The 26,058-nt window shown below is 33.1% G+C and overlaps 1 protein-coding gene and 1 non-coding gene across 2 annotated transcripts; both read left to right on the top strand.

The window, feature by feature from the left end:
- Nucleotides 1–2,649: 2,649 nt before the first annotated feature.
- Nucleotides 2,650–2,756, top strand: LOC112497815 (small nucleolar RNA R71). The gene has a single exon (XR_003064796.2). It is a non-coding gene; the product is annotated as a small nucleolar RNA R71 (small nucleolar RNA).
- Nucleotides 2,757–10,192: 7,436 nt separating this feature from the next.
- LOC102628998 (ervatamin-B-like) lies at nucleotides 10,193–11,720 on the top strand. Its single transcript, XM_006495301.4, has 2 exons — nucleotides 10,193–10,731; nucleotides 10,932–11,720. The coding sequence occupies exons 1-2, from the start codon at nucleotides 10,284–10,286 to the stop codon at nucleotides 11,516–11,518; spliced, it is 1,035 nt and encodes a 344-aa protein (XP_006495364.2). The 5' UTR covers nucleotides 10,193–10,283; the 3' UTR covers nucleotides 11,519–11,720.
- Nucleotides 11,721–26,058: the final 14,338 nt, after the last annotated feature.

Genomic DNA, 26,058 nt, shown 5'->3' with positions numbered 1-26,058 from the left:
TAAAAATATTAGATAACAGAGCTTCACACAACACACAACACACAACACAAACATAAACACATGCACTCAGAAACACAACCCCCCCTAAACTTGAGTGGTGTTGTGTCCTCACGAGCACACAAAACAAAACCATATAAATTAGACATGCATACACTAAATAAAAGAACATGTAGAATGAATTAAAAAATAAAAACTAAATAAAAAAAGAGTTTTATAGAAAGAAGTAAAATAAACTAGCAGGTAGGGAGGTACTCCCCTGTTGCTGGAAGCACTGCTGCAGCGTAGGTTGTAAAGGGTCACTTCTTCTGTGATCCACTTCTCAAAGGCTCCTTATCATAAAATCTGATCAATTCATTTGCTGCTGTAAAAGCAAGAATGCCTCTGTTGTTTGAGAATCTTCTGTTATGTCATACTGCAAGTGATGCTGCAATAATTCCCTCCTGCTCTTTTTGCCCACACATTTTTTTTTTACTTGCTGCAATGTAACATAAAGACATAAAAAATTAGATGCACACTTAAAATAATAAAAAGACAAATTAAATAATTTAAAAGCTAAATTCAATGCCATAAAAACTTGAAACAACTTCCCTTATTGGGTTGCCTTCCAATTAGCGCTTGATTTTAGGTATTTCAGCCTGACCTTTCTTGTTTCCTCAACCTGGATCCTTCAAGAACCGATCATTCTTTAGGTTGTTCATATCATCTCTCATATAGTACTTCACTCTCGGCCCATTAACCTTGAATTCTTGTTGGTATAGAGTGAGTCCCCTTTGCTGGATTTGCTCGTCAATTCTAAATGGTTGCTTCTCCCCTGACCATGCTATGTTGGCTGCTCCATGATTTTCATCATCAAGTTCTTCAAATGTTACAACATTGATTTCTTCCTTACTACAGCAACTGTGTAATCTCTCTGCTACAATAAAGTCCACAATACTGATAAAATTACAATCTTCAATCTCATCAGGACTCTTCATGGCATCCAGCACATTGAATGTAACTTGCTGGTCATTTACCCTCATGGTTAATTCTCCTTTTTGAACATCAATTAAAGTCTTTCCCGTGGCTAAAAAAGGTCTCCCTAAAATGATTGGCACTTCTTTGTCTGCCTCAAAGTCTAGCACAATGAAATCCACCGGAAAAATAAATTTATCTACCTTCACCAACACATCTTCAATCTTCCCTTCTGGATAGACATGAGATCGGTCAGTAAGTTGTAGAGTCACTGTTGTTGGTCTACATTCACCAACTCCCAATTGCTTAAACACTAATAAAGGCATGAGATTGATGTTAGCCCCCAGATCACAAAGTGCTTTGCCACTGTATTCAGTGCCTATGGAGCATGGAATTGTGAAGCTTCCTAGATTCTTCATCTTCTGTGGTATTTTACTCTTAAGCATTTGGCTGCACTCTTGTGTTAGAGCAACTATCTCAAATTCTCCAAGTCTTCTTTTCTTTGTCAAGATATCCTTAAAAATTTTTGTATAATTTGGCATTTGCTCTAGAGCTTCCACAAAAGGGATATTGATATGTAGTTGTTTCAGCACTCCCAAGATTTTGCTGAACTGCTTGTCTTATTTTTGCTTCTGAAACCTTTGAGGAAATAGTGGTGGATGTCTAAACTGTTGTGCTGCAGCAGGTTGTGCAGATTGCTTCTCTTTTGCTCTACTCGGCTCTATTGTTGTTGGTGTTGTAGCTTCCTCGCCACCAGGTGCTGGATCATAACTTTCTGCAGATGCTGTAGCAGAATTATGTTTATTTGCATTCTGAAAAGTGGAAGACTGTGACTTTTTCTCTACTTGAGTGTCTTCTTAGCCTTGATTGGACTCAATTCTTCTGTTTGGTATACCAATTAAACTATCAGCCTCCTTTTCAGATCTCAAGTTTATCACTTTGTAGTGCTCTTTCCCTTCTCTTCTTGGGTTCTCTGTGTTGCTGGGTAAACTGCCCTAATGTCTATTACTTACTGCTGTAGCAAGCTGTCCAATTTGATTTTCTAAGTTTCTCAAATATGCAGCATGACTTTGGACAACCGTTTCATTCTTCACAATATAATCCTTAATTAAACCTTCAAGAGAGCTGAGTTGATCATTGTTGATGCTTATTTTCTCTTGATTTTGCTGATAAAATCCAGCTGGTTGAGCAAGTCTGTTCTGTCCACTGGATGCTGCAGCAGTCTGGTTCTGATAACTCCATGAAAAGTTCGGGTGCTGTCTCCATTCAGGGTTGTAAGTGTTTGAATATGGATTGTCCTGGTTTTGTCTATTGAAGCTGCTCACGTAATTGACTGAAGTTGGATTCCTAGGACAATTGTCAAATAAATGCCCTTTTCCACAATAAACGCATGACACATCAGAAATTTGGTTAACAGTTGCTAAAGCAGTGGTCATAGCCTTTATCATCTTTGTTAATGAAGTTACTTGGGCTGACAATGATGTCAAGGCATCTACGTTATGGACTCCTGCTGTTCCTCTTACTGCAGCTTGTCTGGTTGATGGCCACTAATAGTTATTGTTGGCTATCCTCTCCAAAATTTCATAAGCCTCATTGTAAGACTTAGATAACAAGGCTCCATTTGCTGAAGCGTCCACCATCAATCTAGTGCTTGGCTTGAGACCATTATAGAAAGTTTCCAACTGTATGCAGTAAGGAATACCATGATGAGGACATCTTCTGAGTAACTCCTTAAATCTTTCACATGTATCATACAAGCTCTCATCTTTAAGTTGATGGAAAGATGTAATCTCATTCCTCAATTTTGCATTCTTGGTTGGTGGGAAGTATTTCATCAAAACTTTATCAGCCAAGTCATTCCATGTAGTGATAGAATCTGGTGGTAGAGAATTCAACCATGCTCTTGCTTGATCTCTCAAAGAAAATGGGAAAAGTCTGAGTCTCAACGCTTGTTGCGATGCTCCAGCAATCTTGAAAGCATCACTTACTTCCAAAAATAACTTAAGGTGTAGATGAGGATCTTCGGATGGCAAACCATTAAATTGCCCCACTGTTTGAAGCATCTGAAACATCACGGGTTTGAGTTCAAAATTTTCAGCTTGAACATCGGGTTTAACTATTCCTGGATGTATGGCTTGAGGAGTCAACACTGTGTAGTCTTGAATGGCTCTATCTCTATCATTCGCCATGTGAATAATGTTGTTGTTCCCTGGTTGCTTTTGAACACAATGTCCATTCAGACCTTCATGTACATCGACTGGTTGTATCTCCTCTATACGGTTCAAGTTTCTCAAATCTTACAAATCATCCATTGCTACAGCAGCTTGTAATTCCCAATGCTCTCTTCTCAATCTCCTTGCAATTCTTTCAATTTCTGAATCAAACTGGAATTCAACAAATTTATATTTGCGCATGCAAGGGTTGCTAGATCACCTATGTCAACAAAATAAACAAAGTAAAATAAAATAAAAAATTAGCACCATTAAAACTAATTTCACAAATCACAATGAACAATCAATCCCCGGCAACGGCGCCAAAAACTTATTGGTGTATAAATACTAATGCTATTGGTGTCAATGTGCAAGTGTACACAACAAGTAATAAATTGATGAGTATTCAAGATCGTCTCCACATGGATTGATGTTATTAGACTTGCTACAACAATCTTAACAGTGCAGATTTTGTGTCTAAATTAGGGTATTTTTCAGGGACCTCCCCTGAAGTTTAGTGTATTGACAGTTAGATAGAAAGTATTCATGTAATTACAGGGACCTCCCCTGACGTTAGTATTCCGTTAAGTGAACCGTCAGTTGACCGTTGAAATTTCAAAAATGCCCTTGCCGTTTATCTTCTTACTAGTTACCGTGCTTGCCTTTACTCCACCGAACTCATCCACTCAATACTCACTCAAATCAATTCCAGATTTCCACTACCCAAGTCCCATCATCAATTCATCATCATCTCCTCAAAACCAATAAACCGGCTCCTTTGGGCTTTGATGCTTGAGTAGTTTATCGAAAATGCAATTAAGTATTTAAGTTAATTGGATCCTTCACCTGCAGCATGGGTCACCTGAATTTACCCATATCAAAACGCAAAGCTCAACAATGGAAACTTCTAGACATCATCTCCGCCATAGTCTTCGGCTTACTCCTTGTCTTCTTTCTCCTAGTCTTCACTCCACTCGGCGATTCACTCGCCGCCTCTGGTCGCCAAGCCCTTCTCAACAGAGACGCATCAACTGCAGTCGATCTACCATGGCGGAACCAGAGCAGAGACGAAGTAGTAGTACCACTACCGGCCGAGACAGAGCCAAGAGGCGGCAGCAACAACAGTTGATTTTGGTTACTGCAACGGAGAGAGAGCCGTGAATTTTTTAGATTCGGATAATGAGATGCGGCTTGGGGTTTGTTTTGTAATTTATTTTAAAATTTGTATTGGGATTCTTTGAGAACGTGTTAAACACGTTCTCACTTTTATTTTTACGTATTTACCCTTCATAATATCGTTATACGTATTTTTGTATTAACGTCAGGGGAGGTCTCTGTAATTACATGAATACTTTCCATCCGACTGTTAATACACTAAACCTCAGGGGAGGTCCCTAAAAATTACCCGTCTAAATTAAGATAAACAATTGATGAAACTAATTTACTAATTAAAATAAAAACACAATAAATAAAATGCAACAAAGTAAATTATCACGTCAATCTCAAGGATAAAATCAATGGGAATATAAAGTAGTTGAGTGAATAAACTCTCTTAATGGTCTTGACAATTTTTTTAATGTTTGGTTCGGTTGCTACAGCATTTTCTACAGCACTAGGCAGAATCCTTATGTATCCTCAACCGTCGCATGTTGGATATCTTATATCTATATGCAACCTAACAGTGATAAGTTGCTATGCCAACATAAGAAATAACATTACATGCTTAGGTTCTATTTACCCTACAAGGTGAATCCTTATGTCTAGTTCATCACTAATCTTAAATCAACCATGTCCCTTTTGGGACTGAAGTAAAACTCAATCCGAGAAACTCAATTTAAGATCAAGTATTGTTCTGATATGTTCCATTAAGATAGGCCCTTTTGCGGCTCTCTCCTAACTTGTATCATTAAATGGGTGATCAACCGAAATAATGAATAAAAATAAATACTATCAAAACAAACTGCTACAGCAAACATGCAACAACACATATATTCAGTCAATAAACCATCAAGATTGTTTATCACTCAACCACAAATAAATTTAGTTCATGGTTTGCAAAAGAAAAATAAATAACAAAGTTTCAGTCATGAAACACATCCCCATAAATAAATAGAAAACGAAAAAAAACAAGAAAAGAATAAGAATGATTGCGCTCCCAATTGATTTTTGCAAATTCTCCTCTTGTGCAGCCCTTAATCTCTCTCTTGAATCTTTTTTTTTCTTTTGTTTCTTTGTGTTTTTCTTCTTGGGTGACGGCTCTCCTATTCCTTATGATGTGTGTTTCTTTTATAGTTGAAAATTAGGGTAAATGGAAGCCTAGGGCAAGCATTAGTCAGATTAGGAAACTGCAAATCGCAATTCTGCAAGTATTTCGCACGAAATTTTCTATGTCGTTGTTTCAGGATTGCTACAGCAAGGCTGCTACAGCAACAGCTACAACAACTGCACTGTTCCAGATTTGTTTCAATTCTTTTGTAGCTAAGTTCTTCCTCATTTTTGCAAGCCTATTGCATCAACATTCCTTCCATGAATTATAAGCTTCTGGAAACTTACAATTATGCACACAATTTAAGCACGAATTACTTTAAATTAAGCAAAACTCATTAAGACTAAACTAAAATGAATATTTATGCAAAATATAACAAAAATGCAATCGAAACACATCATTTACTCTCTAAGTAATATTAATTTAAGTCTAAAAGTGTTATGATAACTCTCATTTCATAGAGTTATCAGTATGATTATTATTTTAAATTTTTACTTCTTTATTTTTCTACTACTCCCCCCCCCCCAAAAAAAAATCAATGCTTTCCCTTTTCCAAAATTACTCAATAAAAATTGTTAACATAAGATTGTCAGAGATTACTTTTAGTATTCTATCGGTGATATCATTCTATTTTTCTATTTTTAATTACTATTGTTCTTATTTTTTAAAATTTAATTTATTTTTATTTTTATTGATTTATGGCTTGAATAATCTAAAAAAAGATTGTGTTTGTTTATTTTCTTGTTATTTATATTTGAAAAACTTGTCAACTAGAAAACATGCATTAGGATATGAAAAACTATTAAAAAAAAAGAGGGTAGAAAAACTAGTCCAATCTCAAAAATCTAAACACTTCCTCGGTTTGAAAATAATTTAAATATTTCTTTATTAAAAATAAACTAAAAATAAATATTTTTGTTCTTTTTTTTTCTCTCTTGTTAATATCGCACATGGACAACAGTAGAGGCGGCAATTCGAGTTAATGGATCGTGTTCATGTTGTGTCATCAAATTTGAGCTAACCCAAGCCTAACTCATTTATTAATTGTGTAAAGAATCTCAACCCTAGCCGATCCATTTATTATCGTGCTATAATTGTGTTACTTATTTAACAAAATCTCAATTTTCAATTAAAAAAATATTTTCAATATGTTTTTATATTTTCTATAAATCTTGGGGTGCTATCCTGTTAAACTTTAATCAATTTTATTTTAAATACAAATAATTGATTTTAAAAAATATGAAAGTTCAACATTTATCTATCGATAAAATACAAGTCAAGTAGTATAATTAATTGTGACATAAATAAATTATCATATGTAAAACCGAACCTAATACAGTTATTAATCGAGTTGACAGTTCGGAAGAGCTAGTAAATCCATTCAAGTTGGATATTCAAGTATCTTATCCAAATAGATTGGATAATATCCATCCAAAATACTCTGGATTTGGTTTATCTTATGTTCATCCATGAACTTGATTATTATTAATATTTAGGTATATGAGACTAAAATTGAATATTATAATTAATATTTAAGTTTTGTAAATTAAATGAAAAATTAAAATAACCTTGCCGAAAATTATTGCACCAACGATGACAATGATGGCACCATCATCAAAAAAATAGAAGTGAATGAACAAAAACACAAATACTATCAACATATTTGAAATTCTCCTATCTATGTAATGGAGGCAACGTTGCCAGATAAATGGATGTCTAGGGATGGATGCGCCTTCCAATACAAATAGTCGTAGCAAGACCATCATGATTAGGCGGCATTTCAAGGTTCACCACTACATTTAACAACCAAATTGATGGTCTCTAAATTGGAAAAAGGTGATAGTGTAATGTAACACACTATGGTTTGTGGCGTAATTATGGTGATAGTCACTTTTGGAAGGTGCAACTTTGCACATCACCATTTTCTGACTTTGAGACCATCATTATGTAGATCATCCAATTTCAAGTCCAATGGTACCCTTCACAACCCTCTTCAATCAATAACAATAATGTCATGGTCGACAATGGAGCAGTGACTGCCAGCAATTATCTATATTTTTAATGAAAATTATTGATTTACAATTAATTAAAAAATAAGAGTAATGAATTTTGTTTTGTTATTATGTTTCTATATCAAAAATAATTTTAATTACCTTTTAATATTAATAATTTTAGGAAATTCAATAAAAATGAATAATTTTTTTTGTAAAACACATTAATTAGTTTTTCATATTATAAAATGTATAGTATTTATAATAAAATTAAATATCAATGTCTACCCATGGATATCCATATTCATATTCGATAATTATGTATTTTTACAATGGATGAATAATCACTATATCCAACTAGATTTTGCATCCTTAATTGATAGAGATATGACCAATTAAATAATTGTGTCAAATTAACTACTCAAATATATTTTCTTGTGTTATATTCTTATCAGGTTAATGGGTTAGCGTCGAACAATAGCATCATGACTATGATCAATTTTTTTTTTAATTTGATAGTGAAATGTATTTTTTTCCCCCAATTCTAGTCAATTAAGCATTGACTTCTCTTCATTTATTGCAATAACAGAACTTGTATTGTCCAAATTTGACAATTTTGTGATGTTAGAGTATTGTGTTCATACTGATATATTCAAAAGGTGCTTGTGACATAGGTCTTGGCTTCTAGAGGTCTTGGCTTCTAGAGGCATCACTGTAATTAAAAATTTGTAGGTGAAAGAGGAATGTGTCAAAATTTAAAAGTCCTTGGCTTTTTTGTTTTTATAACAAATATCAAGACTCCATTATAGTTGACTTAGAAAGAGACAAAAGAAGGGTAACAAACCTATGTGCCAACATAGTTTTGCCCTATATTATGGCAAAGCTAATATTTAGGCTTTACCCGATTATTACTCCTATTCATAATTATCTATCTTATTTGATAATCTTCACCTTAAAAAATAAGATATATTTTTTATGGTATAATCATTATTTTAAATTTTTACTTCTTTATTTTACTACTACTACCCCCCCCCCCCAAAATAATCAATGCTTTCCCTTTACAAAAATTACTCAATAAAAATTGTTAACATAAGATTGTCGGAGATTACTTTTAGTATTCTATCGGTGATATCATTCTATTTTTCTATTTTTAATTATTATTTTTCTTATTTTTTAAAATTTATTTTATTTTTTTATTGATTTATGGCTTGAATAATCTAAAAAAAAAAGATTGTGTTTGTTTATTTGCTTGTTATTTATATTTGAAAAACTTGACAACTAGAAAACATGCATTAGAATATGAAAAACTATTTTAAAAAAAAGGAGGGTAGAAAAACTAGTCCAATCTCAAAATGGAGCTCTTAATAAATTTGTCACAACTAGTCAAAAAGGTATAGATCTAACTGAAAAATTAGTTATTGAACAACTAACTTCAAATGAATTAAGCAATGATGAAATAGTGAATGAAATAAACAACAGTGAAAATGATAAAAACAAAACTCCAAACAAAATTGATGTACCAAATTTATTTGTTACAAATAATGTATGCTCCAGGAAAATGGGAAAATGTTGATACAAAGTTAAGAAAATCTTTTAGTATAAAAAAGCACAATTAAAGACAATATCATAACTTTCACAAAAGATGAAAATTCAAGGCATTTCTCTGCTGTGTTTTATGTTAAAATGCTACCAAATGGAGAAAAATATGATAGGAAATGCTTGGTAGATTCAAAAGATTTTGACAAAGTATATTGTTTTTGTTGCAAATTATTCAATACAAGTTGTAGCAAAAATCAGCTTGATGATGAAGGCACAAGAGATTGGAAAAATCTTAGCTCTAAACTTAGAGATCATGAAACAACCAATGAACATATAATTGATAAAGATGTTCAAGAATAAATTGATAAGGAAAAAGAACTTTGGAAAAAAGTACTAATAAGAATTATTATTGTTGTAAAAAATCTTTTTAAAAATAATTTAGCATTTCATGGAAAAAATGAGAAGATCTATGAAGAGAGAAATTGAAATTTTTTAAGTTTAATTGAAATGATTGTAAAATTTAATCCAACAATGCATGAACATATTCAACATATTAAAATCGGTGAAGTTAAAGATCATTATCTTGGATATATATACAAAATGAGCTGATATTTATTCTAGCACTTGAAATAACAGTTGTCACTGACAGGTTAAGATAAGCTACCAAATTGGCACTTAAAGGAAGAAATTCTAGTATTAGTGTCATATTTTATGCCATATTATGTAATGCATATTAGTAATGATTTCTTCATAATATCGCAGATATATAAAAGTTCATCCTAGCTAGATACATTGTAGATTTTGTAAGAATTATTTTATTCCGTCCAAATGAGTTCACATTATTATCCAATTTTCCTTTTTTTTAAGTTGATTTATGAAAGAAAAAAAAAATGACACCAATGTTTTCCACGTCGCCGCAAGTCTCATCGATAAAAGTCCATTTACAAATTAGTTCATAATTCTTTTTGTAACTTCGCTAAAAGCTAGTCAAGTCATTGCTAGCAAGCCTCAAAAGCACGAACTACGCGAATCACGGCGATAACTGATAATAACTTGGTTGTCCGGTTTCGCATGCTAATTAGCTTGATTGAAAATCGTGAAGTATGGGGCACGACTAACGCAACGCATACGTCTCATGCATTAGGCAAATATTGTACGGGACCCATGTCGAGAGCACAAATCCACTATCTACAAGTACTATATATAGAGCTGCAATGCGTGCTTCAAGTATTCACAACTTACCCCCAGCTGGCTAGCTAGCCTCTATAATTTGAGGGGAAAAAAAAAAACCAACCTTGTTCAACTTGCAAATACCTACCAATTATTATGGAGAAAAACTTTGATATCATTGCCCTGTCTATGATCATTCTGGTGACTTATTCATCTAAAATGGTGTCGGTCGCCGGCCGGTCGCTGCATGAACCATCCATTGTTGAGAAGCATGAAAAATGGATGGCTGAGCATGGGCGCACTTACAAGGACGACCTGGAGAAGGAAATGCGGTTTAAGATATTCAAAGAAAACCTTGAATACATTGAGAAAGCCAATGAGGAGGCGAATCGGACGTACAAGTTAGGCACCAATGAATTTTCAGACTTAACTAATGAGGAGTTTCGTGCTTCATATACAGGATACAGGGTGCCAAGCCAGTCATCTTCATCACGGCAATCCACAACAGCATCCTTCAAGTATCAAAACCTGACTGACGTTCCAACTAGCATGGACTGGAGAGAGAAAGGAGCTGTCACTCCTATTAAGAACCAAGGTCAATGTGGTAAGTAAATCGTATACTAAATATTTATGAAGTAACTATAATAGATTATTTAGCCTCCAACCTCTTTCAGAACTCAAACTCAATTGACCATCAGCTAATTAATAAAAACAGCTTGACAACCGTCTGCCAAACCCCTGCTGGGGCATGTTTCATGTAACTTAATCAAGCTTTTTTTTTTTTTCTTAATATGTACGATGCAGGAGTCTGTTGGGCATTTTCAGCTGTGGCGGCGGTGGAAGGGGTCACTAAGATTAGTGGTGGTAATCTTATTCCACTTTCGGAGCAGCAAATACTAGACTGCTCAATAGATGGTAACCGTGGATGCGATGGCGGTTGGATGGACAATGCCTTTAAATATATTATAAAAAACCAGGGTATTGCCACAGAAGCGGATTATCCATACAAGGAAGTCCAAGGAACTTGTGAAGACGCACAGGTCAAGGTAGCTGCTAAAATTAGTAACTTTGAAGATGTAAAACCCAATGATGAGCAGGCTTTACTCCAAGCTGTAGCCATGCAGCCAGTATCAATTTGCATTGAAGGAAGTGGACCAGACTTCCAGAGCTACAAAGGCGGTATTTTTAACCGAGGATGTGGAACTCAGTGTTCTCATGCTGTTGCTATCGTTGGATTTGGGGCAACTGAAGATGGAATGAAGTATTGGTTAATTAAGAATTCATGGGGGGAGAAATGGGGTGAGGCCGGCTACATGAGGATTCTCAGAGATGTTGATGCACCTGAAGGTCTTTGTGGCATTGCCACTAAACCTTCCTACCCAGTTGCATGAGTAGCAGTATTTTATATTATATTATTATTAGCCGCCTCTTAATAATGATGTCTTCAAGCCTACACATGCATTAGCCTCGAAAGGCTTATACGAACCGTATGAATCGTATGATTCTTTGGTTTTATCTATGTTGAGTATTTCATAAGTTGTAATTGAACGCCAATATTTGGTATTAGTTAATGTTAAATCTCTCATTTAAGTATAGGTTTGATCTTTCCAATAATTAGTCGTTTACATTTAATGCCACAGATACTCAATTCGACCAAGAAATACAAAGTTTATATCTCAGTTACTCTGATATTTTATGTGGCATATTATATGTCGTTCATTGATTAAATTGTAGGAATAGTATGTAAATAATTAATAATAAATTTATTTATTATCATTTATGAGACAATAAATGATTAGTGGTACAATAACTAAAATACAAACTATGTATCCCAGTTCAATAAACATAACATTACTGATAATTAATATTATTCATTTAAGAAATATATATTGGTCAATGAAATTAATGCAAGACAAAAAGTAACTGAATTTTGATTACACGCTTGATGTCTGGAAGTACAATGTTTATGAATTTGTGTAAGTTGTTTTAGGTCATATTTTTAAGTTAATCAAACCTATATACACACACTAACTTTTAAAGTTCGAGTGGAATTTGCCCGCTTTAATTGGGGTCTCATACAGCAAAAAAAAATTGGCTATCTTGAATTTCTTTTTCTAATTACTTATAAAAATTTAAAGGCTTGGTAATTTCCCTCCACCAAATTCTGTCTTTATTCCTAAGTAAATCAGTGGCTAGAACACTTAGCTACTCATTTCCAGATGAAAAAAACTTCATATATTGCAACCAGAAATGTTAGTCACATATAATTAAGAACTTAAAAAAAGAAAAGAATTATATTTCCCATTTTAACTATACTCTGTGACTATCACTTTTAGTTTTCAAATGGTTGTTTTAGACGTTTAGTGATTAAAATCATAGTCGTTGAAGTCTTTTACTCACTAAAAAAAATGATCGCATAAAATCCAATTAATTGGTCTGGTTTTTGTGACTAATCGCTGATTCGTTATATAATGAAACATTCGGTGACTTAAAAAAATAGTCACAAAACATGGACCATGGTAGTAAAATAACACAGATATATGAACTGCAAATTCCGTGAATAAAAACTAATATAGTCGTGGAATAATATATTAGGTGGTTAAGTTTTATTTAGTCCTAAAATATTATTTTTCTTTTATTGTGATCATATGAGCGACATCACTCACGTGATCACTACTCTACGTTAATATACTTTCAAAACTCTTATATTTTGTGCATCTATTTAATAAAATTTAAAGCTTAAATTTTAGTATTAACACATTTTTAATTTTTAAAAATAAATATGAAAACACTCCTCATTAAACCTTTTCATTAGAAACTTTGTTTCCGTTCGATACATTTCACAATGTATTGTCTTTTTATTTTTAAGTTGTTTTTTTTTTACAATCTTCACGTTTGATTTGTCTTTGTTATTCTCTTCAAACTGAGAATCTTTTATAATGTTCAATGTTGATGCCAATCCTTTTCATTGATTTTTCTTATATTTGATATTGGCCAATTCACTATATTTAATTATAAGACTGGTTCTTTTATAATGTTCAATGTTGATGCCAATCTTTTTCATTGATTTTTCTTATATTTGATATTGGTCAATTCACTATATTTAATTATAAGACTGGTTCTTTTATAATGTTCAATGTTGATGCCAATCTTTTTCATTGATTTTTCTTATATTTGATATTGGCCAATTCACTATATTTAATTATAAGACTGGTTCTTCTCAACTTTAATTTCCTCCTTCATGATTTCTCTGTCTTTGTTTCAATCACGTTTAAAACAAAAGATAATTTGTGTATTGATGCATGACTTTTCCAATCAATTCCGTTAACCAGAACAAGTTGAGAAGTTATGAGCCATAGCTAGTTTCTTGATCATATGCTACTGAGCTTTCTCTAATTAGTCCCCAGAAACGTTTCTACGGGAACACTAATTTGATTTTCCGGGGACAACGTTAATTTGTTAAAACCTAATTATTTTTACAGTAGATTACATTAATTTTCAGGTTGAAAAGATAGGATAATTTTACCTCCAATGGCTGTAAAAAGAAGTAATTATTTCGTTAAGAGTACAGTGGTGTTATACATTTTAAAATTTGATTATATATGATGTGGTATTCATTTACTGGTTGGTGAAATAATTTAATTAACTTACTTAGAATTAAGGGTTTATACATTGAATTGTCTTAATAAAGTAAAATTTTATAAAAAAATATATAGTTGTTTGGAGTAGAATTTTAGCAAAATCAAATAGTTGTTTTGTGGTAGGATTGAGCTTTTTTTTTTTTTTGGGTGAAAATTTAACATTAGAGGTAATAAAGTATTACAAAATATATAAAAGACTTAGAGTGGCGTTTGGTTGAAAGGAGAGGAAGGGGAAAGGAAAGTAATTTAAGTTCCATTCTTGTTTTCGTTGTTTGGTTAAGCATAATTTATAGAATTTAATTTTCATTACAATTTAATATACATTATAATGTAGAATTTAGATTCCACACCAAAAAGTGATAAATTTAAATTCCTCTAAAAGCTAAAACATCTAAAATTACCCCTTCAAATCTTTTGTTAACTTTGTTTAAAATTATCAAATTATTATTATTTACAATTTTATTTTATCAATTTAATATTGTAGATGAATAACTTTATATTAATAAAAGTTAAAGTAATGATTTAATAAAATCACTTTATTTATTTGATTAATTTACAAAAATAGAAAATAAATTTAATAGTTGTCGGACCGCACTGCTGCCATCGATACTGCCGCATGGGACGTCATGCGGTATCGTTGGACTAACCAACCAATGAGCAAAGTCATTATATTCTCATAGAGGTGAAAAAATGAATTTGTTTTCTTCAAATCCAATTAAAAAATTTTAAAAACTTTATAACTTTCTCATATCTGGACAAACATCAAGTATATTGGCCAAATAAATTGCTTGAATCTATAGATCATTAATTTCTTATAATTTTCATATAATTCTCGAGCTGGAATAACATGCTACAGTGGTGGCCGATGGCGACATGTAGTGGCTCCAATGGCGGCAACAGCGACTCTTTTTTTTTTTTTGAAGTTTGTCAAACAAAATTTTTAAAATTATAATATATTGGTTAAGAAATTATTTGTATTATGTCATAATTTATTTAGAAACAAATTAAATTAGATTAATTATAGACTAAAATTATGTTAATAAACTTTTTAAATAGATATAATTACAAATATAATTATATTATTTAAAATAATTTTTTATTAGTTATTTATGTAGTATATTAAATAAATTTATTGTTTATTTTTTGAATTATATTTATGATAAATATTGTAAGTTAAAAACTAAAGTGTAAAATAGTCCAAATGAAAAATAAGGCATTTCCTTTCTTTGTATAGTTTTGTAACAAATCAAACATTAGAAAAGAGTTTCAATCTTCCCTCCTTTCTTCCACTTTCTTCTCCTCTCATTTCCTTCTCTTCTTCAAACCAAACACCACCCAAAATAAAAAGTTGAAAAATAAAGGGAGAAAATTTTACCTTGCGTGACGCTGCATTTAGTACAAGTAATTTAACATACTCGTGTCAAATCTCAGTAAGTACAAGCATAAATGGGTGGGTAAAAAACTCATAACCCACAATCCAAATTAAACCCAAACCAAATTAGGTATTTGGGTTAGTTTGGACTGGTTGAAAATTTATTTAGTTTGGGTTGGGTTCAATCCATTTCAATTTTTGTAGGAAAGACTGTTAACTGTTAAGTGCCAAAAGTCCCTGTATAAGCATTGAATGTCTTACTGTAACATAGACCAAAAAATTCTATTTAGATGATACCAAATTTGCCTTCATCATGGTTCATTTGCCGCTGACTAGAGCTAGCAAAACGGGTCATTGGATCGTGTTCGTGTCGTGTCAAATTTAGGTCGATCCAAACCCGACCCATTTAATAATCGTGTCAAAATATTGTGACCCAAACCCGACACGAAAAAACAATCGGGTTACCCAATAACCCGCTTAATATCTATATATTAAACAAAAGTTACATCAAATATTTACACATGGCCATACATACGTATGTACATACATACATACATACATAATTTATTGATATTATAAAATATACATATATAACAAAATATTATACATTTACACTATTGAAGTTTTAATTATCTATATGTAAATAATATTATATATCAATATTATAAAATCTATATGTCTACTAATATTTTACACATTTATACTATTGAAGTTCTACATGTATATAAAATTTTATAAATAAAACACTGTGTTTATATTTTTCATTTCAAAGAATAAAAATAAAAGAGAAAATCATCCCTAATATTTGAGTTTTAACCACAAGAACCTGTAAATTATTTCAAAATAGAAAATATAATCGGGTCATTGATCGAGTAAATGGGTCAAGACTTTTAACCCTAACCTGACACGGAAAAATTGTGTCGACCCGGAGCTAACCTATTTAATAATCGTGTTAAATTCGACGATCCATACTCATTTATTCATGCCGTGTTTGTGTCGAGTAATCGGATCGTGTCAAATTTTGCTAGCTCTACCGCCGACATCGACAACGATGGCACCAGTGAAGCAACAATCACACCGGTGGCTTAAATCAATTTTTTAAATAATTAATCAAGAAATAGCATTGATTGTAAAATTAATTATTAATTAATTTTTTTTGTAGGTTATAAATAGAAAATAAAAATTCAATAATTTTTGCATTAAACAATTTTAAAATAACAATTAAGTTTTACCTCAAAATTGAAAAAGACATAAGTATCCATTTGGTCATTTCTACAAACATAGATGAGTAATTTTCAATCATAACTTGAATTTTATTTGGAAAGAAATTCTTTAATAATTTAAATTTATCAAATGCGCTATTGAATTATTTTTAGACTATAATGCAATCCAAACATGTCCTATGTCAGCCCAAACTCAAACCATATTAAAATAATTTGATTTGGGTTGGGTTATAAAGACTTTGGGTTAAATTCAAATTTGTTTGGTTTGGTTTAGATTGATCTTAAACCCAACTAAAACCAATCCAAGCCCACCCATTTTATTACATTTATCAATTAAAGAGAAAAGGAAAAAAAAAATCCCAAACGGTATCTAATAATAAGTCTGGTACTTATTATTAGATAATTGATGCCGCGATAAATGGAAGCAGAATATTTCTTCTTGTCGAACTTCAGAGAATGAAAGCTCGGTAGCTCTTTGATGCAATGAACTTTGGAGATATTTCATGTAATAAGATTAAATCTGCTTTGGAGACGGAATCAAAGTAACAAGAAGTAGACTTTAATTAAAATCACAAATTGTGTTTTGTCCTATGTAGTAGAATTCCAAATTTACAACTGAACCCTGTCTTGGTGGGACAAGGTAATTTAGTGGATAAGACGGACAAAGCCCAAATTCATTTGATACTTGTGCAAGTTGCTGCTGACTGTTGGTGTGTAGCGAGCAATTTGTGCTGTTTTATTCAAGCACTACCTCTGTCCAGTCTATTAGTATCAATTGTGATCTGCCAACGTTTTCCAGTAGACTATGTTGATGCGAGATTCTGATTTTCTGTTCGTCCACGACCAAGATCTCTCCTCAACTAACTCGTCCACAACCAGGATCTCTCTTCGTAAGACTTCCTCTCTGCAAACTTCTGCGTACACAGAGACAAGTCAGAGCACGCGGGGTATTTTCCCGACGTAAACTCTCCGACGCTCAAGTCAGAAACGTAGGCTTTGCCTTTCTGGGAAACACGGGCACTAATATTATGGCTCTTTTTCTGATCTCTCAATAGAAAACTCTTTTCTTATGTTCTAATCTCAAAAAGTCTAACCCCTTTACCTTTGTTGGTTACATTTTTATAGCCTTCCTTTGAATTCGGCCCTTCCTGCAATCCACGTCCATCACCTCTCTCAACACTCGGAAGTGGGTGGGTCATTACCATAGTTGTGGCTGGGTGGACTCCGTGCCTTGATTCTCGGGCAACAATGCACGTCTTGCCAACCGTCATTGACCGGGTCTCTCCTCCCCAACCTTTAGCAGGAATGGCCTTATGCTCCTAGCAGGAGGCTAGGTCTCTCCCCCTCAACCTTTAGCAGGAATGGCCCTATGCTCCTAGCAGGAGTCCGGGTCCCGCTATGGCCCCGTGGAGGGTGCATTCGTGAACGAGCCGAATATTTCTGTTCGTGGTCACTTGCTACCAGACTTCAGCTGAATATTCCTGTTCGTAGAATCCTGCTACCAGACATCTGCTCATCATGGTTGGTCTTGTAGAAGTATTACCCCCAAACAGACTCCACAACAGTGGGATAAAAACCGTGTACTGAGTCATTTTCTGTACATTAGTAAGCGGGGCCAATGCACAATTAATTATTAAATACTGGGCTAGTCGCTAGTCCCCACATTAGCAAAGAGTGAGCCCCATGAGCCATAAAAGCCGTCACCTTGCCTTGTGCCGCTGCTTTATAAACTCACTCAACACACTCGTTCTCTTCATTTCAGTTCCATTCTCATTCACATGTCCAACATGACAACATTGGAAGAAGAATCATCCATCCTGGAATTCATTCGCCAGTTTCTTCTCGGAGACTTTACCTCCTTAGACGACCCAAATCTCTCTTTTCTCCAGCCTATCGAGTCAGAATTCCCTGTGATCAAATCCGAACCCGACTCCCCCACCCTCTGTGAAATAATAAAACCTGAAACATTGGACATAACGTGTTTGGGTTCCAGTAATTGGACAACATCACCTCAAAAGTATGGAGAGAATATGGTAGAAGAGCACTGCTCGAGGACGGCGGCGTAGAACCTGAGCCGCCTCCGGGTGGCACAGTAGATGCTGAACCTCCAGTGGAGGTGGAAGAAGTAGTAGGACTTTGGCCAGGAGCTGCAGATGGACTAGCGCCGGGGCTTCCATCGGACTCAACTTCAATCCTAAGTCTCTGGCCGGCTTGGCAATGACCTGGTATTCCGCAAATGAAGTAATAGATACCGGGCGCATTGAGAGTGATGGCGTCAGAGCCTGAGATGTGATGTTTTATCGAAGCTTTTGCATTGCATGCAACGTAATCTGCCTCAGTCACTTCATGCACGTCGTGCATGGCGTTGTTATACTTGAAAACTGCATTAATTAAGCCATGCAATTAGGAGATACATAATTAACCGTGTAGTTGTATAATCTTCTCGGTTCTCCACAATGCAATATATAAGAAATTGCTCAAACAGTAGAATTATAAATAACAGATTGTGTACGTAGGTGCGCCTTTAGTACTTAGGGTTTGAGCATATATTACTCTGTCAGTCTATTTGCAATAATTACCCAAAAGATTCATGTAGTATATCTGTTTCGGTTGAAATATGCTCAATTATTCTATATTTTTCACCTATTAAGAAGAAGAGATGCAAGAATGGGTCAGCAGATATGCTAGCTATCGTAGGTCTTTGCTGTAGAGCCTGTACCCAGTGGAATTTTGCTCTGTTTGAGATAAAATCTCTCCTCTAGAGCGATGCAAAGGATTTTCGAAGATGTGAATTTTGTTAATTTGCTTCTTATGCTTTAGTGCCATATATTTTTTGAAGGTATGGATTGTTACGTCCCTGCTAAATAGTTGCGCTTAGATTTTTCATTTTGCAAATAAAATTTTCTCGTTCTATCGAAGTTTAACCCCAAAAAAAAAAAAATAGTGGAACAAATCACAAACTCACCGAGGGTATCACCAACTTTGAATTCTTTTCCATCTACCCATGAATAGTAATCAACTTTGCCTTGTGTCGTCCAGCCGGCATTGTCACCAACAGTATAAGTAGTAGCTGCCACGGAGGCTCCAAGGAGAGCCATGATTGTTAAGGAAATCACAGCACTCTTTGCCATTGCCATTATTACTTTATTATACTGTTTTAAAATTAATTACCAAAACTTCTAATAACGAGAGAGTTTATATAGGCTTTGGTACTTCTTTGCCACCAAGCATTGCTGTCTATATTTAGCTTGAGACTGGTGTTTTATCCGAGCGATGTGCAAGGAAATGATCGGAAAACAAAATATCTAACTTGGACTATTTAAAAATAGGATACAAGTAATGAAATTAATTACTGGAATAACAGAAATAACTGTAATAATGGGAAATAACAGAAAAAATTATGGATGTGTTTGTACATCCCTTTTGATTCATCGACCCATTTTTTTTAAAAAAAAAATCACGAGTTATAAGTCCATAAAAATATTAGAGAATCTAAATGGATTCTCACCGTTCATTGCTCTTTTAAATGTTAATCTATTCCACGTTTATAAGCATAATATCTACGATTTTTATCATATTTACTGGCAACCAGTGGCGGACCCAGGAATTTAAGCCAGACGGGGCTTGCTATAAATTATCTTCTCTAAGTATTCGTTATTTCACTAGTTTTCATAACTTAGAAGAAAACATGGTTGATAAGAAAAAAAAAATTACTTATGAATAATCTGCAAATCTTACTGCATAACATTGGGTTTGATATATTTTGATTATCCTCAGACTGGTTTATTATTTTATTTGTCAGTACAGCATAATCATCATTAACAATTAAAAAAATGCTGAGTAAAATTTTTTATTTTTGTTTATTTAAAAAAACTTTTTGATTTAATTTCATAATATTTTTCCGGATGAGTTTCTTAATCATCTTGAATGCAGTAGATCTAAAGAGGATATAAGAAAAGAATTGAGAAAAAGAGCCATAAGCACTAAATTTTAAAACCAAAAATAGAATATAAAATAATTGTTTTAGAATAAACTGTGAAAATATTTTACTAAAGAGTGAGACTACTAGCAGCCCTCCAAAATCTTTATAAACCTCTACTAGATGCACATTTCTGATTTCTAAGTACAATCTTCTTCTTTTTTTAAATTCCACAAATAATCATTTTATTTTCTCCTGATTCCGAACACGGAAATGAGAATCTTTGTACAAAGTATTTTCAGAAGTATTTATGAATAATTATCAAATATTTGATTAACTACAAATCTCAATTTTTATTTAACTATATTTCTTTTTTTTTGTTTTTTACCAGTTTTAAATTTAAATATTTGGGACCGAAATTTTTCAACATATCAAAGCATTAGGGAAAAAAGCTGTCTTATTTTAAATCAATAATGGAACTTTACTAAAAAAATTAATACCGGCAATGATCGATCAGACAATCATACAGGGGTGTAGTTAAAGATTAAGGCTTAACTTTAAGTTTATGTAAAAAGAGGCCTCTTGACTAAAGCATATTTGAAATTGGGGGATGTCGAGGAATTTTGTTGGATCTTAACAGTTTCACACTTTGAAATTTGAAAACACAGAAGGGGCTTACAATTTTCATTTAAGGCAATTTCAAGGCCCTGAGTGGGTCTGCTTGTGCTTGCAATTATGTCTGACTCTAATTATATTTGGAGTAATGCACTAATTTCAATGGCTCTAATATTTGGGCCCTAACTAGTTTGACAACTTATTTGTAATTAGCATATCAACTATATTAGGATGTAACAGGTAGTAGCGGTTTTAGCATTAAACAAATTAAGCAGCTTTTCAGGCTTCAATGCTCCATATTTAGATAGTTATCAATTTTTAAGTATCTGTTTGTTAATTAGTATAAGTAATAATTTTTTTATGATACTAAAATAGTTTAAGTTATTTATATATTTTAAGAGTCCAGCTATGTTTGGCACCCTATTTTTTGCCTTTTTCAAAGGATAATTTTTGGATACCTCCCCTGAGATTTGCACCTGCGACACTTAGAGAGAATGCTTGCATATATTGACATATAGCACCTTTGAAGGTATATAAGTGTTAGAGTGCCGTTTGGTAGTTAAGGGTAGAAATGTAATTGCAATAATTTAAATTTTTTAAACTATAAAGAATTTATTGACCGATTAAACAAGTGACTATGCACCAGAACGCACAGTGAGTAAATGAAAAATCACTATGCACTTTGAATACAAAGCATGGAACCATGTGAAAACTAAGGGGGGAGCAACCCATCTCCACTTCTTCTCATCGACTTCACTTGAAAATATATAATACCCACTTGATTCAGCTCAAATGAACTTGTGATATAGTGAGAAATAACCTCTCTGCGATTAAGCATGTTAAGAAGTAAATTATGTCGGCGGCCGACGTTTAAGCAGTCAATCATTGAAGAGCATAAGGTGTGTATTTCCATCGAAACTTGAAGCTTAATTTTGGGTTAATTTTCGTCTTGCATTTTGTTCAATAGGATGCTAGGTTGTGCTTCAATTAATTGAGAAGATTGTATAGCGTTTTGAAAATTTGAAATAGTTATCGAAATAAGTTGAAAATCACTATAAAATTTTGGGTAAAATACAAAAAACATTTGATTTTTTAAGAGATAAGAAAGTGAGGATCTGAGTGCCTGCTAAATTTGACTTGCTCTGCTCTTCATATTAAAAAAAAAAAACGTGTTGCTGGAAATGCAAAGTTGTTACTACCGAGAATGGTTAGTGAATTTTTTCTTATTTTTTGTTTTCGGTAATAGTTTATAGGTCATGCTAATAAAATGATGATTGGCTACTATCTTTTGTAAGTTGTACTTAAGATATTCGTCAAAAATTAGTTATAGAGGTTACAGTAAACTTGTTTCTCAATAGATTGATACTTGGGTACAGGGGGAAGATAAAGACATGCATTGTTTGTTCATAAATTTATCCTTTTATGATTCAACCTGTTTTAAAATAGGGTATCTATGTATTTTAGTCTATTTCAACATCCTTGTTCTACTGTCTTTCTTCCACTTTGCATCTTTTTATAGTTTTACATACACATCGCATTGTTATGCACTTTGCCCATTAATTTAGGAACTACATATATTGTTATCAATCTAGTACTGACAATGTGTTACTCTTTATCAACTTGATCATTTGATCCATAATGATTGTTACACCAACACATACTATAACATACATCTAGTTTTAGGTACATCTTTTATATTTTTTAATAATTATTCACAAATAATAATAATTCACTCATCAACTGAATAAAGTCATAGCTCATGCATTTTCTGATTTTTTGTGTGAAGTTATTTTTAAGATTGTTGATGAAGTAAATGGCATTGATTAAGGCTAATTACTTTTGTCATTGTTTATGGAGCTTAGTATACTTTGACATTGAGGCAATGATAGATGGTGAAGTTTTTGCAGTTGGTCTTGTTATTCTAGATCACTATAGCCTGCATAAAATATAGGTTGATAGTAGGGATGTTTGTTGGGGTCACCCTATTAGGGATGCGAATGGGATAAGGGTTCCAGTGATGTTTCCATGGCAGACTGAGCAGCAAACATTACTAACTAATAAAGACTTGCTAGGGGCATTTGAACAACTCAGAGTAAAGGGGTATAGTTGGGCAAGATTTATGGTCACACTTGATGAAGACTTTTTACCATCTTTTTCTTCAATGGTCCAACCAAGTGAAACACAAACAGAGGTAGTCCTAAATTTGAATGAAAATGAAACCTTAGCAGATAAGTGCACACAACAATTGAACAATGATGTGGAAATTGGAAACGAAGAGAAGGAAATTATTCTAAGGCATTTTTAGATGAATTTGAATATGATTATAATGCTGATGGCTCTGATCTAGGTGGTTTTGACCCAGATGGCTCTAATCTAGATGATGCTTTTAGAGATTAAGGTAACAACTGTGATGATCTTGAAGACTACGAATCTGGGGATGATAGTAGAGATGAGTTATATGATGATATTTTCGAAGAACAAGCTTGTAATAGATATAAAAAGAGTGCTGGTGGTTTTGAGTTTAGTTCTGTTGGCTATGAGATAGTATTGAGATCATGACAATTGTTTGTCAATGTGTGGGAGTTTAAAAAAGTTTTGAAGGCGTTCGCAATTAGGAATGGATTCAGACTGAAGAGGTTGAAAATGAGAAGATAAGAGTAACATGTGCGTGTGCAGCACCAAATTACACTTGGAGAATCCATGCAAGTCCTAATTAGAACCGAAGGTCGTTCCAAATTAAGACCTACTGCCCATGGCACACCTGTCCTAGAGTTGATGACAATTATGAGGCAACTTTAGATTGGATAGTAGCCACATATCTGCATCTATTCAAAGCGAATCCTGACTTGAAAATTTCTGTTATTGTGGCTGCTTTGATGCAGAGTTATAGAATTGAATGCAACAATCAAATGCTATATAAGGCTAAAATGAAAGCACTTAAGTTACTCGGTGAAGACCACAAGACTAGTTACAGTAAATTGTTTAGATATATGCATGCCTTATTAAATTTCAATCCTAATTCCACTATCTCTCTTGAAAGGATTGGCTTGGTGGTGCTCAATTTCCCACATTTAAGAGGTTCTTCTTGTGTATATATAGATAGTAGTAGAAAAGGGATTTAATTAAAAGTGCATGCCATTAATTTGGGGTAACAATTGTCACTTAAAAAGACTATACAAAAGTGTACTCCTAACAACTGTGAGCATTGACGCAAATAATGAGATTTATCCTTTAGCTATATGTGTGGTTGAGTCTAAGAATAATGAGTAATGATAGTATTTTATGGAGAAACTATATGATCAAGTGGGTTGTAATGGTGGTGAAGGTTTATATTTTATGAGTGATAGACAAAAGGATGTCCTGAATGCCTTGGATAGAGTGTTCCCTTTATCAATAAAGAGATACTACTATAGATACATTTATGCAAACTTTAAGAACAAGTTTCCCGACTTGTTACTGAAGAAAGTGTTATGGAGAGCATGTAGGAGTTCTAACGCTGCTGACTTTAATTCCCACATGGAAGAACTAAAGACTATAACTCCGGATGGCTATGAATGGTTGATGAAAATTCCCATTGCATGTTAGGCAAATCGTTTGTTCCTCCCTCACACCAAATGCAGCCATGTTACTAATAACATGATTGAATCCTTCAACAATTGGATCAACAATTTCAGAGGTTTGCCAATTGTAAGGATGTTTGGGGAAATACAAAGGAAAACCATGCAGTTGATTTATAAAAGGCACGAGGCAGCCCTTGAATGGAATTGTGAGCTTTCATAAGTTATGATAAGGAAGATTATTGAGAGAATAGTAGAAGCAAAGTCACTCTCTGTCATCTTTGGGCATAATGAGACATTCGAGATACTTGAAGACGTGACAAAAATCACTGTTTTTGATCTGTTGAGGAAGAAATGTGACTATGGTGAATGGTGTATTTTTGGACTTTCTTGCAAACATGCCCTCTGTTGCATATATACAAAGAGGTATCATGTGGAAGACTATATACATCCATATCTTAAAAAGGCAGCTTTCATTGAGACTTACAAACATCAATTTAAACCAACTCTTGATGAGAAAAAGTGCCCACTCATACTTTATGACAATTTGCAGCCACCAACAACTATAAAGACAATTGACAGACCTCAAACTAATAGAAGGAAAGAAAATGGTGAATCTTCAACCTTCTAGAGAAGCTTAAATGTAAGGTGCTTTCACCATGACTAGTGAGGACATAATAAGAGGACTCACCTAAGGACAACTAGTGATTATGAGCAAAAAAAAATTATGGAAAAGGTAAAACAATTTATTAAAATTAATCTTAATTTTAACATAAAATTACACCTGATCACTGAAATAATTAATAATTTTTATTTTGTGAGGCACCAATTGCTAATTCAAATATAAGAAATATAATGAGCCAAACACAGTCATCTGCCCATGATAATGGTAATATTAATGTTGGAAATATCTGTAGTGAATAAACAATCTTAATTTTGTAGTTCTATTGTCATTAAACTTAAAGCATTCGGCAAATTTAAGAACATAGAGCTAAGAATATATGAGAAGAGAAAGCATGTTATCTAACCCCATATTCTTTTTTTTTTTTTTACAGAGATCAGATGATGCAACACTTTTGCAATACCCAAGTATCAAAAGATGGTGTATCATCTCTTGTTCACTTAACATATAAGTTTGAGTTCTTTTTATTGATATTTTGTTGAAATGTAGAAACTTTTATACTAATGCCAAAAAATAGGTCCTATATGTCTTTCTTGACTTAATTACAGCAACCTATTATGATAGATAGTTGCTTTATTGCATATTTATATGGTGTACTTATGTCAATTGTAAGGGTTGGGTGTGTTATTGTCTAAGAAAATGAATGTTCAAAGTCAATTTTTGCTAGAATGCCAATTATATTATAGTTTGATTTAAATTTATTGTTGTTGCCTATTGTTTCTGCTCATACATTAAGAATGGATTCTATTGTTATTTCTTATTATTTTAATAATCTGCTGATGTTGAGATGAAGTTCAATTGATTTATAGAATAGAGGCTTAGTTTGGACAGTGAGCTAGTGAAATAATAGTTTATTTTGAAGTGTCTTGGTTTGTCAAATATGCAATTGTGCTTTATAATTGCTTCTTTGGTTTAAATAGTT

Source organism: Citrus sinensis, chromosome 9 (genome assembly GCF_022201045.2).
Source record: "Citrus sinensis cultivar Valencia sweet orange chromosome 9, DVS_A1.0, whole genome shotgun sequence".
NCBI classification, from domain to species: Eukaryota; Viridiplantae; Streptophyta; class Magnoliopsida; order Sapindales; family Rutaceae; genus Citrus; species Citrus sinensis.
This window is presented reverse-complemented; position numbering and strand designations above follow the sequence as displayed.

Bases quoted from the DNA above. Each gene is read 5' to 3' on its own strand.
- LOC102628998 (XM_006495301.4), top strand. From the start codon at position 10,284: ATGGAGAAAAACTTTGATATCATTGCCCTGTCTATGATCATTCTGGTG. The intron at 10,732-10,931 runs GTAAGTAAATCG...TGTACGATGCAG, and splicing joins TAAGAACCAAGGTCAATGTG to GAGTCTGTTGGGCATTTTCA.